The sequence below is a fragment of the Pygocentrus nattereri genome, chromosome 2, assembly GCF_015220715.1.
Source record: "Pygocentrus nattereri isolate fPygNat1 chromosome 2, fPygNat1.pri, whole genome shotgun sequence".
In the NCBI taxonomy this organism is placed as follows: Eukaryota; Metazoa; Chordata; class Actinopteri; order Characiformes; family Serrasalmidae; genus Pygocentrus; species Pygocentrus nattereri.
In genome coordinates, this window is record NC_051212.1 from 23,942,431 (window position 1) to 23,959,954 (window position 17,524).

Sequence of the window (17,524 nt, forward strand, 5' to 3'; positions counted from 1 at the left end):
AACACTCCAGCCACATGAGGTCTAGCATTGTCTTGCATTAGGAGGAACCCAGGGTCAACTGCAACAGCATATTGTCTCACAAGGAGTCTGAGGATCTCATCTCGGTACCTAATGGCAGTCAGGCTACCTCTGGCGAGGACATGGAGGGCTGGGCGGCCCTCCAAAGAAATGCTACCCCACACCATCACTGACCCACTGCCAAACCGGTCATGCTGAAGGATGTTGCAGGCAGCAGATCGCTCTCCACGGTGTCTCCAGACTCTGTCACGTCTGTCACATGTGCTCAGTGTGAACCTGCGTTTATCTGTGAAGAGCACAGGGCGCCAGTGGCGAATTTGCCAATCCTGGTGTTCTCTGGCAAATGCCAAGCATCCTGCACGGTGTTGGGCTGTGAGCACAACCCCCATCTGTGGACGTCAGGCCCTCATACCATCCTCATGGAGTCAGTTTCTAACTGTTTGTGCAGACACATGCACATTTGTGGCCTGCTGGAGGTCATTTTGCAGGGCTCTGGCAGTGCTCCTCCTGTTCCTCCTTGCACAAAGGCGGAGGTAGCGGTCCTGCTGCTGGGTTGTTGCCCTCCTACAGCCTCCTCCACGTCTCCTGGTGTACTGGCCTGTCTCCTGGGAGCGCTTCCAGCCTCTGGACACTACGCTGACAGACACAGCAAACCTTCTTGCCACAGCTTGCATTGATGTGCCATCCTGGATGAGCTGCACTACCTGAGCCACTTGTGTGGGTTGTAGAGTCCGTCTCATGCTACCATGAGTGTGAAAGCACCACCAACATTCAAAAGTGACCAAAACATCAGCCAGAAAGCAGAAAGGTACTGAGAAGTGGTCTGTGGTCCCCACATGCAGAACCACTCCTTTATTGAGTGTGTCTTGCTAATTGCCAGTAATTTCCCCCTGTTGTCTATTCCATTTGCACAACAGCTGTGAAATTGATTGTCAATCAGTGTTGCTTCCTAAGTGGACAGTTTGATTTCACAGAAGTTTGATTTACTTGGAGTTATATTGTGTTGTTTAAGTGTTCCCTTTATTTTTTTGAGCAGTGTGTGTGTGTATGTGTATATATATATATATATATATATATATATATATTGCTGTTTAAAAGTTTAAAATCAATTTCTATATAAAGAAATATTATTTTATACACAATAATTCAACTACTGTGGATTGAATTCCAGAAATGGAATGTTGGAAGTTTTATTCAATATTTCAAAAAGTGAACAAAGTGCTACACTACAGTGCTACAAAAAACATTGTAATTATCTGTTTGTATTCATTTTTGTCCATGGGATTTGATCTTTACTTTTTTTTAAAAAAAATATGATTGATTCTGGATGTTAATTGTATTTTAGCTTAATCCTAAATGCTGTACAGCATTTGATTATTACATGCGGGTTTCCAAAATCCACTTTTAATGGATTTAAGCATTAACCCTTCTTTAGGTTTTATGTTATAAAGGAGGAGACAGGCCACTTGTTGAAAAATGAATATGAAATCTCAGAACGCTCAACATGGTGCCTGTTTACAGAGAAAGAGCCAATAAAACACCATTTAGTTGGTAAAGCTGCAAGTGTTAAAAGCCCCTCTTAGTTGTGGAGACCTGCACAAGTGCAGTAGTTAGAACAACCCATAAACACGTTTTTTTGTGCTTTTATTTGAACCAGAGGGTACAAACTGTTTATGACCTTCTGTCAGATTTTACCAGTGATTTTAAGTATATTTTTGAACGTAAGGTAATTTGACCTTCAGCTCAGAGTTTTTAGAGATAGAGAGAGGTCTTGTATGACTGGAAATAACTGTCCGATGTCGCTAAGTAGACAGACTTTACTATAAGGACTTATCTCTATCCTTCCTCCCTCCTTTTTTAACCATAGACAATTTTCAATGCGTCGCACTAGAGTAACGTGTGTTGTTGGTTTTGAGATTAATAATGCCAGTGGATGTGTGTAAAAGAAAATGGTGGAAGTGAAACAGTAGGTTTGGGGAGAATTTTGTTAGGCTTGGCTACAAACATCAGGCCTGATACACAGAACATTCTAAGTATGACAGTATAACAGTATAAAAGCAATGGCGTTCTTTTACATATTGGAGAGCCAGAGAAACATTGTGCCCTTCACGTAACAATGTTCTCTCTCTCTCTACCTCTGTCTTTCTCTCTGTCTGCCCCTGCAGGAGAAGTGTGGGCAGTGACTCAGCAGAAGGCTCTCCATCCAGTCCTACACTGGAGGAGAAGAAAAGGCCTGGAACGCTGCAGCTGTGGCAGGAGAGAGAGCGAGCGCAGCAGCAGCGAGAGAGGGCCCGGGACAGCGCGTGAGTGCAGGAGGGGTTGACTGGGTTACAGAAGGAGAAAATACACTGAGACATAACTGGAATCCCAAAGGGAGAAATTCACCTCATCAAGAAAGAGAACAGAGAGCTGCTTGGGATGAGGAGGGTTGATGTCTGCTTGAATAAACACAGATTCCTACATTTAATAATGCATAAATGATTACATAAAGTGCACTGCATAACATTACATTCAGCTCTGCAGGAAACCAGATATTTGATGACTCACAGTGTTATTTCATTAATCTGTTACATCATGCATCAGATCAGAATGAAGGGTATTGGAAGCTAACTGTGCCAACAGAACAGAACAAAACACTCAAATGACAATGACGAGTGCGTGGATAGTGCCGCACGCTGCTGTACTGAACTAGAGATTCCCGCATTAGTTTTGATGCAGTTTTATTTTGATTTCTTTGATTTTTTTCTTTTGATTTTTACAGTGTGTCACTTTGTTCCAGTTTGCAGAAGACGGCAGTGAAAACAGGAAGTCAGTCGGTGGCGACAGCCAAACAGACAGGAACAGGAAGTGTCTCAGGGTAAGAGAGCTGAGGCCTGTGTTGTGTTCTGTGGTTGACTGAGTGTGCGCAAGCATATCTGTTCTAGTTTGAATTCTGTCAGTTTCACACTAGCCTTGGTAGCAAAAGGAAAGCCGCTTACATTTGGGAGTAGGTCTGGGTGTCATGCTTAATGTTTTGAGACTGATACCACTGCCTCTGCCTTGACTCCTATACGGATTTTAATTATTTAAACAAATTTTATGGACCATGGACGGAACTTTATGGAATGATAGTGACTGTTTCAGTACTGACAATTTTTGTTAATTTTGAGCAGAACTTAAAAACTTTAGCCAATATGTGATGAACAGACACAGCTTTGAACAGTTGTATATGCATGAAATCGTAATGTTTTTCATTAAAACACAAAACCTTTGTTATTATAGAAAATATGTATCAGTAGTGACAGTTGTTAAGATTACACACTGATTTCCAGACTTAGAGATATATTTACACTCACCTTGTGGCTATGAGAGGCAGGGATGCAATCTCAGTTCCTCCTCTAAGATGCAGGGGTGTGGCTAAAATAAGATTCTGCCTGAGGGCTGAAACGGTTTTTGGGACACAAAAATGTTAGACAGCATTTTTTTTATGTTTTTTTTTTTTATTATTAAACTGTAAATCTTTCACTTCACTCAAAAATATCCTAATCTATATGAAATCTATTTGCATATTTGTCTATATAAAAAAACAGTCGTTCAATACTGTAATGTGTTGTAACATTGGTACAGTAAATCATTCAGTACCATTAAATTATTGTATTTCAATACACAGTCCTGTGCAAGGCACATGCTTTCTTAGGTATACTGTCCTAACAAGATGAAATGTTGGACAAAAATAGGTTTTGGTAAAAAAAAATGTTCAGTGAAAACATGAATCCTCTCTATATAGGAATGTTTTGGATTTTTGTGTGACCTGTTCAACACTGAAGCTGTCTCTGTCTCCCTCTAGTGGTGAGTCTACAGAAAGCAGTGCCTCTGTTAATGGGCTCCGACAGAGATGTGCGGTCAGTCGCTTTCTTTTCATTTCATCTCTGTGTTTCTTTCTTATTTCATTTAGGGCTGTCATTGTTACTCAGCTGAACCTTGAGTGCTTGATTAAAAAAAAAAATTAAAAATGTAAATGCATTGTTTGCCACATGATGTTCTCATTTTTTTACCCAAAGTCTTTTTAAAAGCCTTCCCAGTTTAACACAAATTATTTTGGGAGCTGAAAAAACTTGGTTAGTCATCAGAATAGTCTGTAGGTTACTCAGTTAATAGGCTGATAGTGATAGCAATATGATTCTTTTGTTATTCATTTCCAACTGTGTTAATTTTGCCCTTCTTATAGAGTGCAGATCAGATGAGCTCCACCTTTCAGCCTGTATCCCTGCAGCGCTCAGCAAGCCGCACAGGTAAAAGGAATGCCACACTGGTTGCACACGGGGTTTTACACAGAGAAGCATGAAGGCTTTTTTCTGAGGTGTTTTTTCTGGTTTGTTTTCAGACGTTCCTTCCACTAAGCCCTGCTCTCCCACTGGCTCTGCTCCCAAACCCAACAGCTTCCTCTTCCGTACTTCTTCGCGCTGCAACGTCAAGCCTTCAGGTGCAAACACACACTGCCTTGCATGCAGCCTAATTGTTTATAGAAATTTTTGTTCTTAAAGTTACTAAAGATATATTTGTACATGTAAGGAAGGTGTCCGATCCACTAAAATAGATGCCAAATCCAATCTGGAATGTGTCTGATCTGGGTCCAACATGTTCCTGCTTAAATGAAGCCCTGTTTAAGAACACTGGTATTGCTGTATTTTGTTGTGTTTCTCTCAGGTTCGGTGCAGTGTTTGGCTGAGTCTGGTCGCAGTGAATCTCGTTCTACGCTCAAATCCCCACGAGAAGAGAGAGTAGACATTTCCCAGTTACGCAAGGTGAAGATCACTTTTGACACATTTCTTTATACACCCTCACTTATTGTTTTGTTCATTTTATAGAGCATTTTGAATGTGATTACTTGATGAGAGTCAACCTGAAATCAGTGGACATTTTTTACCTCAGTTCATGTCTCTGGTCATATTAAGCCTTAATCTTCCTTTGGAAGATCACTGTGCACCAATGGGTGGGGAAAAATAACGTTTATATAATGTTTTATTACCTCCACGATCACTGACCGAGATGCTTAACTCTACATTCCAGTTTACATTGACTTTATACTCAGTTGTTTGATATGAAGACTGTTACCTCTTACCTCTTGAGCTGAATGTTTTTGAGGTGGTCACAGTACAGCTTGTTGTGGTTTATTTTGTGGTCTGATTATTTGTGCACTGTGAAAACAAAAAGTAGTAAATCATTTAGATCAAAGGTGATTTCATGAACACTGGCAAACTTTAATTGTTTTTAATAGCTTGGTGCTACTGGAGTATTTTACCATGGCTTTGAACATGGCTCAGATCTGTTACATCATGTACTTCAACAATATTACCCATAATTTGGCTTAACCCAGCTGGGGTCTGAGTTCTAAAGGAGTTTTGGAGTGAACAGGTAGATTGAGATCTCGTAAATGTTAAATAGGCTTGGAAAGAGATCAGAGTGTCTGTAAAGTTTGCTAACATCGTGAACAGAGAAAGCACTGAGGACATTTGCAGATATAACAGTCACTTTAAAAGTTTTAACACTTAAAGTTTTTCTTTTCTTCTCTATTAATTTATATTGGGCTATGTATACAAAGGGAGAACAGAGCATAACAAGCCACTCTTTATAATTCATGATTTTACTGTAAAACAGATGTGTATTTATTCCAGACAATACTTGCTATTGTGTATATTAGGGTTGTTGAGCATCCATAGATATTAAAAATTATGTTTAGCTATTACAGCTTTAGAAGCATGACCCATTAAAAGAAGTTGCGCACACAGGGCTAAATTGAGCTTAGGGAGGGGGAAAGTTGAGCCTGGTGGGGGTAAAAAATGCCCCATTTAAATAACCTACCTATATAAAGACCTAAATAAAGTCACTCCAGTGAGTCCAGTCTAGTCCAGTCTATTTTATTCAATGCAGTAGTATTTGAAAGAAGAGCGGTTGCATTTGTTATGTAATTTATATGTATTTTAAAAAAGGAGCAAAGTAACTGGCGAACCTGCTGACTTTTGCTCAGTCCATTTCTCAGGAGCATATACAAGCTCCTTGTATTTCAAGAGAGGTAGCCCATGAAGCTGGTTAGCAACTCTTTAGATTCCATTAGGAAGCCATCAAATGTGTCTGGAATCAGTCTCAGAACGACTGTTAAGCTAATAGAATCCCTAACACTATAATAGGAAGCCATCAGGAAAACACAAAGTACCTTTAATGACTACTGGACACCACCAGAAGCCGGCAGAAACTTTCTGTGGTTTCTATGATTTTTTCAGAAGTCGGTGAGGTGGGCATGTTCACATTAAATTTTTGATGAAAAGACAATGAGCCTTTGCTAGTCTGTAATAACCTGGGCTGGGAGTTGTTCCTTGAACAAGTTTTTCAGTGTATCGTTTTCGTGTCATTCTGTCTTTTCCTCCCCTGCAGCAGACCGAATAGACTTCTCTTCTGATTGGCTGTTGTTCTCAGATCTTCCCGTTGGTCTTGGTGCATACTGGTTTTACATTTGTGGCTTCTTGGCATGAAGGAGATTCTACTATATTGCTATAGTACAATGCCTTTTACCTAATTATCTTTAAGTGAATATATATTTTATTTTAATTGATGTAAGACTAGTGGGATGATTTACCCCACAAACCCCTTTTTTGAGAAGATTGCTCCTTAAATTAATTCAGATTCAGTTATTCCTTGTTTATGACCTCATGTTGAGGAAAAAGAAAAATCTTTCTCTCTCTCTCTCTCTCTCTCTCTCTCTCTCTCTCTCTCTCTCTCTCTCTCTCTCACCAATCTCTTCACATGTTCATCTCAGTCAGAATTCATGTGAAATTAACTATTCTTCCTGAATCTGTGATCAGTATCGGTATTTCTATGGTTGCCTAACTACAAAGGGTGTAATATATCCCATTCTCCCTTAATCATCAGAATAAACAGCAGATTACTTGATTATGCATATAGTTGATAATCACAGCACTATTTAAAATACATGCTTATCCTTCTTTAACTGCATATCTCTCTTTCTCCCTCAGTCTCTGGAGTCTCGTCTGAAGATCACTCTCCCTGAAGACTTGGGGGAAGCGTTGTCTAATGGCACAGTTCTCTGCCAGCTAGCCAATCATGTACGCCCTCGATCTGTGTCAATCATCCACATTCCCTCCCCTGCAGTGGTGAGTTCTCACTAATCTTAATCTATCTCTCTAGTTTAACCACTTAAACTGTTGGCTTATCATTCAGCTATTATCCTAATACCTATGACCTATTAAAATTACCTCCAATAACTACTACTATTTCTCATTACCTACTGTGAAACTTAGTTAAGCAGTATAACAGTATTTTATCATTATTGAGATACGTTTTTTTTCCTTTGATGAACAAAGGATCATATAGTGGATTTCGTCTGTACTTGAAAAACACGGATCAACTGCATTTTCATTGCAAAGAGAGTATAATTTGTCTTGTTTAATTGGATGCAGTGCAGCACAGAATGTGAAATGTACATGGCGTCTGTATGTTAAAATGTTTATTTTTGATGAGTTCATGTATATTTTACCAGATCAAATCACATTTTGTTTTTTGTTTTTTTATTTTACTTTGTTCCATTCAAAGCCAAAACTGAGCACTGCCAAATGTCGCCTCAATGTTGAAAACTTCATCGCTGCCTGCCGCAAGTTGGGTGTTCCTGAGGTAAATAAACTTCCTGCCTGACTCTTTTGTTTTCTACACTCTTTTCTCTGCTTTATTGTCTGAAGTGTGTGGCTTGTTATTGTTTGAGTCTTGTTCTACTTGTTTGTTTGGTTGTCAGTGTATAATTGCACTCAATGTCCTTGATGCATTGTGCTTTACGCTCATTCAGTCCATTTTGCTGTTTCTCTCTCTTGGCTTTCAATTCATGTTCCCTCCATCAATCTCTTTCTGCTCCCTCATAACCTCATCCCTCCCTTCCTCCAACTCCGCTATCTCCTCTCCACATTCTCTCTCGCGCTCTCTCTCTCTCTCTCTTGCTCTCTCTCTCGCTCTCTCTCTCGCTCCTTTTTTTCTCCCTCTCTTCCTCTCTTCCTCTCTCTCTCCACTCTCCATCTCTTTCCTTCTCTCTCCCCAACTCCCCCATACTGCTGTCCTTTTTTCTATTTTTTTTTCTCTCTCCAATGTCCCTCTCTATCACTCTCTCCCTCTCTGTGCCTCTTTCTCTCTACTCTTCATCTCTCTCTCCCCCTTCTCCTCCTCTCTTACCCTACTTCGCCTCTCTATTTTTTTGTTCTTTCATTGTCTTTCTCTCTTATTCTTTCTCTTTTCCCCATTTTCTCCCCTTTTATCTCCCTCTCCTCTCCCTCTTTTTTTCTTTTATTTCTTTCTCTCTTGCTTTCATTCTTTCTCTCTCTCTCTCTCTCTCTCTCTATCTCTCTCTCTCTCTCTCTCCCCCTCTCTTTCTTTCTCTCTCTCAGATGGAGGTTTGTTTAGCGTCTGATATCCTGTGCAGCAAGCTGCGTGCAGTACAGCGCTGTGTGGAGGCTCTGTTGGCGATAGGAGGAGGAGAGGAGGAGCTGAAGGAGGAGGAGAAAGCTTTATCTCCCTCACCCTCTCCCTTCTCCATCGTTCCCACTGGCTTCCTGCTCTTCTACTGCCTCGCCATGGCCCTGCTCTACCTGCTCTACCACCACCTAACTGCATAGACTGTGTGGGCGTGCGTGTGTGTATGCAAGAGTGTGTGACTGTGTCCTAATCAGTGTCGCTTTCACACATTAACAAAGCTTCCCAGCAGTGCACTTCCACAGAGCTGGCACGAGCTGTGACCTATGAGGCATATTCTGCTCACCACAGGACGGAGCAGGATGGAAATGCAGAATGAGCATATGTAAGGGCACTGCCATCTACATAGCCTGGCACTGGTGCAGTGTGCACACTGAAACTCAGTACTGCACTGTTACACTGCAGTGAATAGGCACAGAATGAACACAGTGACTGTTTTACACTGTAGATTATTTCTCTTACCAGAGTTGTATATAAAATGTAGAATACTGTTACAGAAATGGCTGCAAAATCAATCTTCATGAAATGCTCTTAAAAATAAAGGTGCCAAAAAGGTTTCTTTTGGAGCAGTGCCATAGAAGTGCCACTTTAGGTCCCCCTACAGAACCTTTCAATGGATGTTCTTTAAAGAACTAGTTTCTAGTGTTTGCATAAAGTCTGCTTAATTCAGCCAATACATTGTCATATAAGTAATTCAAAGTGATTTCATGTGAAATGTTTCATTAAAGAGGCTTACCAGCATGTCTTTGTAGTGATGTTGATAGGAACCAGGGTTCACAATATCTGCAACACAAAAATATACATTGTATTTACAATCCAAAATGACTCGTGCACCTTCATATGTATTTTACATTTTTATGTCATAGTGTCTAGTGTATGTATAGTGATAAATCTGGAAAAAAGTTTTCTTTGGGTACTATTGTACCTTACAGCACACACAAGTCTCATTTAATAGTCACATTTAATATATTTTAAAAACATGTTTTAGGCCAAAACATTCTCAAGAGTATCATACAACAGTGTCTCAGACATCAGGCAGTTATTCATACCCATTTCGTGTAATAACATTCTCTGAGGGAGCTTTGAGAGGCATTAAACTCTTTAGATGTCTGGTTCCTATCACCACTACTGCTCCTATCCCATGTTTACTTAGAAGATTTCTCAAAAACAGAGCATTTCACATCAAAAAACACTTTGTTTACATCTTTAATATATTTAATTATGGAGAAATTTTTAAAAAATTGATGGAATTGCCTTTCACATAATTTAAATGTTTAGTGCACTCTTGAAAATATAGGTTCCTAAATGGTTACTCACTTAGGTGTAGGGTTCTAGGAAAAACTTAGAGTAGGTATAGAATGTTATTTAAATTTGAACCTTCACATAATGTACATTTTCAAAAAATAAAAGAAAGAAAAAGCATCCTCAGTTGTTCTCAGCTTGGTTGTATGGTTCTAGGAAAAGCCCTTTAAGTGGTATAGAACCTTTACATTATGTTTTTTTTTTTTTAAAGACTATTGGATGATTCTATAAAGACTTAAATGTGTTTCATCACTCCATGAAACCTTTTTAGCACCTTTAGGTTTAAGAATTCACTGTTGTCTGTTAACAGAGACTTTTGTTGAATCTATTCGCGTGATTTTAAACTCACAAATTAACAACACTAAATGCACCAGTGTAACCCCTGAAAGCTATGAGGTCCATCAGGACTGGATGAACTTGAGCTGAAAACGAGTGCTTGCTTTTTAAAATTGTAGTGTCCACTTTCCAAAGGGCTTCTCCACCGCTTTGCCTTAGCATACGTGCAGTCAGTCTTTCAGGAAGCTGTAGTATTTTGTATGTGTTCCTTGAGGAAGAGTGTCTTTTATAAAGGCTGCTTTTGTCCTGTAATATACTGGCTTCTCACACCTGTTTAAAGGGCTTCAAGTGCTTGCAAATGTAAGTGCCTCCAGTGTCTGACTAAAGCTACCTTAGTGTCTGTTCCAGTCTCCCCAAGGCCCATTCACTACTATTACATATTCATATTGGCACAATGTGTACATAGTTCTCATAAAGCTCATATTGATAATCAGTTATAAAATTTTAATAGTAACACTTCTTTCAAATGTTCCGGGGTTGAGGGGCTGAAATGTTTGCGGTTCTTCATTGTCCTTTTGACTGTGACCTCCAGGGGGCAGTGGTGTTGTATAACTGCACTCAAAGCTAATCTCTATGTCTTATGGTACAGAATACAGTAATGTTTGAAAGCTGTGTTTTTTTTTCTTGTTTTTATGTTTGTTCCTGACAGCTTACTGTGTTACATGTAACTGATTAAGTTATTGTTTATTTATTCATGCATCCCTGTGTTGAGCAGCAGTATTGGGTGAAGCAGTGGCTCATAACATGAATGCATACTGATAGACTAATCACATCTTTACCTTTGAACTCTTTTCAGATTTTCTGGGGCCGTTAACACTTAAGTAAATATGTCTGAGTTTGGAATAGTTGCCTATGGTGCTCAGGAAAAGACTGATATATAGTTGTATGCAAAGGTTTAGGCACCCCTAATCAAACTACACGACTGCACATTTTAATACACAATTACTGTTTATTTGCTAAAATTGCAGTATTATGTTAAACTCAAGCAAATTGTGCTTTACATTTCACAGGAAAATGGCACATATAAGTTTGTTCCCTGTAGAGGATGTGGAGATATTTTCACATAGAAAAACACATCATTGGGCTAGAGGTGTTCAAACTTCTGAATATAACTATGTAAAAGCATCTCAGAGTACATTAAAGGTAGAAACCCTTTCTAGATCAGTAAATATGGGCTTGTATCTTCTTTAATTTTTCTGCATTTCTGCATACATATGAGCAAGGTGTAAAAATGCTTCAGATTATGATCTCCATTGAATTACACTACGCTAAAACCTTCCTAAGCCTCTGTTGCCCGATTCTAAATGTGTCAGTAGTGTTGTTTTTAGGCCTGTAATGTGTTGTGAGTATCCATGTTCCCCCAGTACTGTATGCTGCTGTTGCTTTTGTGTTCCCTGCATACTTAATGTGATTTAGAAGCTTTGCAGACAGTTGACTAACGAGCAGACGCTCATCTGGAGAGAGTGATAAGGGCACATAGGAGAGAAGAGAGAGGGAGAGAAAGGCAAGGACAAACAGAAGAGGGAGGTTGAAAGAATGAGAATGTGAGGGAAAAGAACGGAATGTGCAGAAATGGGTTAATGTTCATTTATCCTAATTATCACAGAGCCCCTCGCACTAAAGTTTAAAGTTTTAAGCGCATTTTAAAGGAGCTTAAACATGTAATATGTGTGGATGCAAAATATGTATAGAGCATTCGACAGATTACAATGTAAAGTCACAGCTGAAATAGCAGATTTTTAATCACATGTCAAATGTACAGAAATGAAGTTACTAGAAGGGCTCATCTCAACAGTAAATTAGCTGCTATAGGTGAGCCATGCTAGCCGGACAGAATAGGGATGTTGCATTAGTACAGAACATTATTCTCTTGGAAATTATGCTGGCTTGCTCATCTTCTTTAGATGCACATGGTCAGTGTCTGTTGGAATAAGATTTGCAATAACGTTTCAACCAAAATATCTAGTGAAGCAAGTTGTGAAAGTACCAAACTTACTGGTTTAGAGTTGAAATTTCGATCTTAAGAGAAATTGTTTAAGAAAAAATGTTGTATTTTGTAATATTTATATCCTGCTTATGTATTTAAGGAAGTCAATTCTAAGTTTATATAGATTGTTTCTTTTTTGTTGTAAAGAAATTATTAAAAGAAAAAGGATTGTACTTGTTGTGCTGCTTTGAGTGTGCATTTATGTGATGATTCTTCTATTGTGTTACGCCTGCAATGGTGTTTGTTTCAGTCTTTCTCTGCTCATCTTTCTCTCCGTCAGTAATCTTCCCTCAGGTTTTTGTCAATAGCTTTTACGTCTGTAGCCACTGTTTCCTTACAGTGAAGGTAAGTGTTTAATTCATTCTTGCTATAAGAATGGACTGAATTACAGAAACAGGGTGCATGCATTTGAGTCTTGTTGTGACATGTTCTAATATCTTGCGCTTCTGAGTGATGCCGAGTGCCCTCCTCCAGCTTCGCAGTGTGGAGAGAAGCCACAGTTTTCCTTTCTTGCTGTACAGATGCACAAGTAGCTGAATTTCCATGTAGACTTCACCACTGGATATGAACTGGGATTCGGTGCATGCTTAGTGTTCCTTTGTTCATCTTTTCTTAACTAATCCTGTGTTTAAGGGTGTTTCAGTACTAGTTGTGGGGGCCTCTGCACTTAAGCTGTGTTCATATGGTATATAAGAGCTACGTCTCTCGTACTGCATAGCACCATCATAAGACAAGATACTTTATCATTGCAATGAGTACAAATGAAACTGGGCAGCAATCTTAACCGTGCATTAACAAAAAACATTAAACTAGGAATAAAAGAAAAATATAAGCTAAAGATTAATATCATAAAGGAAAAGTATATTAATATTAAAATGACATTTTAAATTGAAAAAGTAAACTAAAGCGTGAATATAGCAGTTGTGATATTGCCCACGAGGATGTTGCACATTATGGATGATAGTGATTCTGTTTACAAATAGTGCCGTTAAATAACTAAATAGAATTACTATCATCCATTAATGTGCAAGGCCCTCATTTGCAATATCATAACATTCAAATAGTGCAGCACCTTTACTAGCACATTCATTAGTACAGTACATACAGTATAATGTGGTCACTGTAATGTATGTGGATTTGGACACGGCGACGTTTTTCAAATCCAAGCTGTAGGATTGTTGGACTGCACTGTTATTTGAAAGCGATCAAGTTGAATCCGTGGGTTTCAGGCACTTTTATTCATTTTCCACTTCAGCTATCTGGGTAAACTGATGTAAACATAAACATGCTGCTGCATTTATTTCTGTGGCTGCTTGTGGCATCATAATGTGAAAAGGCGTCCTGAACCTTGCCATCCTCCTCCTACTACTTTGGCCACTTCAACAACATGTAGACATCCAGTTCTGTGCAAAATCAGAGATCACTCTTAATTTATTTAAGGCCATCAAAGCAGCCATTAAGTAAGTTATTCATTTTTCAGCATCAGGTGAAAAAAGCAGAAAACGCTCAACAGAAAATGGCACAGAGGATTCTATTTCTTTTTCTGAGTAAGGGCTTCTTGACAGCCACACATCCTTTCAGAATCTTAGTGTTGAGTTGTCTTCTCACAGTTTTGTCAGAGATAAACCAACAGTGGGGTTTGATTTTCTTTAAAATGAAAGCAGATGATGGTGACAGTTTTGGTGGTCTAGCAGGTTTTGCATGTTTGAGTCCAGTGTTCTCAACATCATTTTTTGAACTCTTTGAATTTATTTTCCTTTGACTTTTCCCTTCCTCATGTAAGTGGAGTGTCTTGTATTTAATGTCCTCAGAAATATCTCCTGGAAAAGGGAATAACCTGAACTTAATGACTGTTTTGACTGGAATTTAAGTACATAAAGGGTGGTCTCTGACCTTTGCACCATACTCTATAGTGCAAGAGAGCTTAAGGGGGGGTCAGGATTAAAAGGGTACGTTTGGGACAGATTGATGCAAAATACTGACCAAGTTGTTAGCCGTTGTATTTTTTAAAAAAGCTAATTTTGTTGTCTACAGTGGCTTAATACAAATTACATTAAATAAAACTAATAAACAAATGCATTTTAACTCACACATGGATATCTTCTTCACCATGTTGGTCAGTTAAAAAAAAAACTCCACTCCTTGCCTGTATCTCAAGGAATTTCGAGTACGAGACCACTGCTGTGTTAACATTGATTTAGTCCTCGTCAAAGTAAAGGGCAGTTAGAGAACTCCTTTAAATGACAAATTGAGAAATGGTGTACTTAATATACAAGTGCACCAGTTGAGACAGGGTAAAATGTGTGTCCCTAGGAGTCAAATATGGGTGGAGTTAACCATCTAGCCCTGCTTTCTGTTGGCACATCATATATAGTGATGTAGAGATCAGCCATCAGGTTAATGCAGTGGTTTTCAAACTAGTCCCCCTAGATGGGCCACATTTTTCTTGATGTATTGACTGTTGGGGAAAATATATGGACCATCTGGAGAGCCATGTAGACGGAATTGACAACCACTACATTGATGTAGATACACGGCATTGAAAACTACTTTATATATGTTCAGTGTATCACGTGATTACTAGTATGGAATAATGTAATGCGTCACAACCTGATTCAAAGGCAAACAGATGTAGATAGTTAATGTGAAATAAGAGCCAGTTACTGAGGACCATGGGCTGTAGTTAGTGAAATATCCTGGAAGCTAATGATAGATTGTTACTGAGCAAGGCTGTAGTTAGTGAGAAATGGCAGCCACTGAGAAGTGGCTAAAACATGTAGTTCCGCCCCAACTCCCAGCATCGGTGGCAGAGTAAGTGAGCATTCAGGCTAAAATACGTCTACAACAGTGTTTTAGACTGGATTTGTAACATTCTGATTGCATGTGTTTTTGCTGTTCAAACGAGACATCATTAAAAAAGACAATCTGACTCCAGACACATCAAAATTTCACTGCAATTGGCCTGTGAATACAGCCACCACACTTTGTAGTGCAGGGGTCCTTAAAACTGCATCTGAGAATTACAAACCCAGCCTCTTCAATGTAAAGCTATGCCAGTGTTTTCTTCTGCATATTAGTGACTATGTGCATGTGCGTATGAAGTGGCACGAGTCTCTCATTATGGGTTGCATGACTTCACATGCCAATTTCAAGCTCATGTGTCCTGTGTCCTCTAAACTCCACCAGGACTCACTGTGTCCATCTCAGCTGATCCTGGAGGAAGAGGGACTGAGCCGCATCGCCGTCACAGTCCAGTCCCTTCTGGACCTGCCACTGTCCGGCCCCCGCCGCTCCTCCCGCCAAGAACCTACGGGCCTGCCCCTGCAGCCTTCTGCTCAAAATGCCAACAACTCATAGCAATGAATGAATATCCTTTTACTCCATTAAGGGGACCAGTGCGTGATGATACATGCTTCCAGATTTTTCCAGATTGCAATCCATGTACAGCTGTTTGGTTGTATAGTTTGTTGTGTGAACTGTTCACAAACATTCTTTGGATGAACATGATCAAAGAAAATTAAACATAAATGTAAACCTGACAAATTGAGTGTTTTTTTTTTTACCCCTTCAGCCAAATAATGGCCGCACTTCAAGATGATGCATGTACGCAAAATATTTACTTGACACACAAACGAACCTCATTGCTGAGGTGGTCTTGCTATAATCGTTTTGTTGGTGCTTGTTTATAATTGAAAATTAATTATGTCTGTAATCTGGGCTCTATTACAATGCAAAGTTAATTGGTTTTCCACAGGTAATTACTCTTGCATAGGAGTGGTAGTGGCAGTCTGCAGATAAGCCTGAAGTCATTAGAGCGCTATGATAAGCTAATGCAAGCTCATGAGCAGCAGAAATGACATGGTGATAAAACACTAGGTAAACACTGGGCTTATATACAGTGAAGCCTTTAAGTAAAATGGACAGGGATGGAAAACAGTGACTGTAATGTTAATGTGCAGAATGTCGGGTATTACACAGGTGAACCATACGCCAATCACAGGTCCTTTTACGCGCAATCCCCATTTCAGAGGATTGTAAGTCATTAGGTGTTTAGCTGTTGTTTCTTGGCCTGCAGTTGCATTGCTGAGCTAACGAAAGGACTAGGGTTGATTCTAAATGGCGCTTACATTTAGAGTCTGATGCTGTTGTTTCGTGAGGTCAGTGTCAGTAAAGCAGGGCACCACAACACTGGAAAACAGAATAAATCAAAGGCAGAGCCGAAACATGAGGTGTTTCAGAAGAATTAAGAACACACTGGTGAGCTTAGCTGTACTGAAGCACATGACTGTAAAATACTTTTATTTATGAAGTAAAAATGTTTAACAGACTAAGAGCAAATTTATGGAAGCCAAAGACTTGTGAATGTGAAGAACAGTAAGCTAGTGTGTTAAGCAAATCAGTAAAAAGCTTCAAGAACTAAGAAGTAAAATAAATGGATTAAATGGATGGATGGATAGACAGACAGACACTTTATTAATCCTCAAGGAAATGTAGCAGCCTGTAGCAGTCGCACAACACAGGACATTATTAATAATGAGGGTGAAACAATATGTAAAAAAGGTAAATAAAAAAACTGTTCATCACCAGTGCTAAATCTATTGCTAACCTCACCGGTGCTAAAAATCAACTTAAAAAGCTTGCTAACTGCTAAGATGTAAGAAGTAAATAAAAAAGCTGTTGCTAGCCTCACTAGTGCTGAGAAGTAAATTAAAAAGCTAATGCTAACCTCACCAGGGCTAAAAGTAAATTTAAAAAGCTATTACTAACCTCACCAGGGCTAAAAGTAAATTTAAAAAGCTATTACTAACCTCACCAGGGCTAAAAGTACATTTAAGAAGCTATTACTAACCTCACCAGGGCTAAAAGTACATTTAAGAAGCTATTACTAACCTCACCAGGGCTAAAAGTACATTTAAGAAGCTATTACTAACCTCACCAGGGCTAAAAGTACATTTAAGAAGCTATTACTAACCTCACCAGGGCTAAAAGTACATTTAAAAAGCTATTACTAACCTCACCAGGGCTAAAAGTAAATTTAAAAAGCTATTACTAACCTCACCAGGGCTAAAGGTATATTTAAAAAGCTATTACTAACCTCACCAGGGCTAAAAGTACATTTAAAAAGCTATTACTAACCTCACCAGGGCTAAACGTAAATTTAAAAAGCTGTTGCTAACCTCACCAGTGCTGGTAGTACATAAAACAGCTATACTTCAATTTAAAAAGCTATATTTTTACCAGTGATAAAAAGTAAATAAAAAAGTTATTGATAAGAAAGAAGCTATTGCTAACATCCCAAGTATTAATAGCACATAAAACGCATAAAAGTCCTGGATACTGGATGTCTTACACATGAGACAGTTTCACCAAAAG

General features: G+C 39.0%; 1 protein-coding gene across 3 annotated transcripts in view; it reads left to right on the forward strand.

The window, feature by feature from the left end:
* The window catches only part of lrch4 (leucine-rich repeats and calponin homology (CH) domain containing 4), a 50,131-nt gene extending 34,441 nt beyond the window's left edge, over positions 1 to 15,690 (forward strand). The window contains exons 10-18 of one of the 3 annotated variants that reach the window (XM_037547612.1): positions 2,184 to 2,321; positions 2,780 to 2,875; positions 3,845 to 3,899; positions 4,226 to 4,289; positions 4,382 to 4,480; positions 4,705 to 4,802; positions 7,029 to 7,166; positions 7,606 to 7,683; positions 15,338 to 15,690. In XM_037547612.1, the coding sequence (XP_037403509.1) occupies positions 2,184 to 2,321; positions 2,780 to 2,875; positions 3,845 to 3,899; positions 4,226 to 4,289; positions 4,382 to 4,480; positions 4,705 to 4,802; positions 7,029 to 7,166; positions 7,606 to 7,683; positions 15,338 to 15,508 (937 nt within the window). In that variant the 3' untranslated portion in view covers positions 15,509 to 15,690. Of the gene's footprint in view, positions 1 to 2,183; positions 2,322 to 2,779; positions 2,876 to 3,844; positions 3,900 to 4,225; positions 4,290 to 4,381; positions 4,481 to 4,704; positions 4,803 to 7,028; positions 7,167 to 7,605; positions 7,684 to 8,441; positions 14,356 to 15,337 lie in introns of those variants that run through there. The other 2 variants (XM_037547611.1, XM_017699641.2) reach the window with 2 other exon arrangements.
* The last annotated feature ends 1,834 nt before the right edge of the window (positions 15,691 to 17,524 follow it).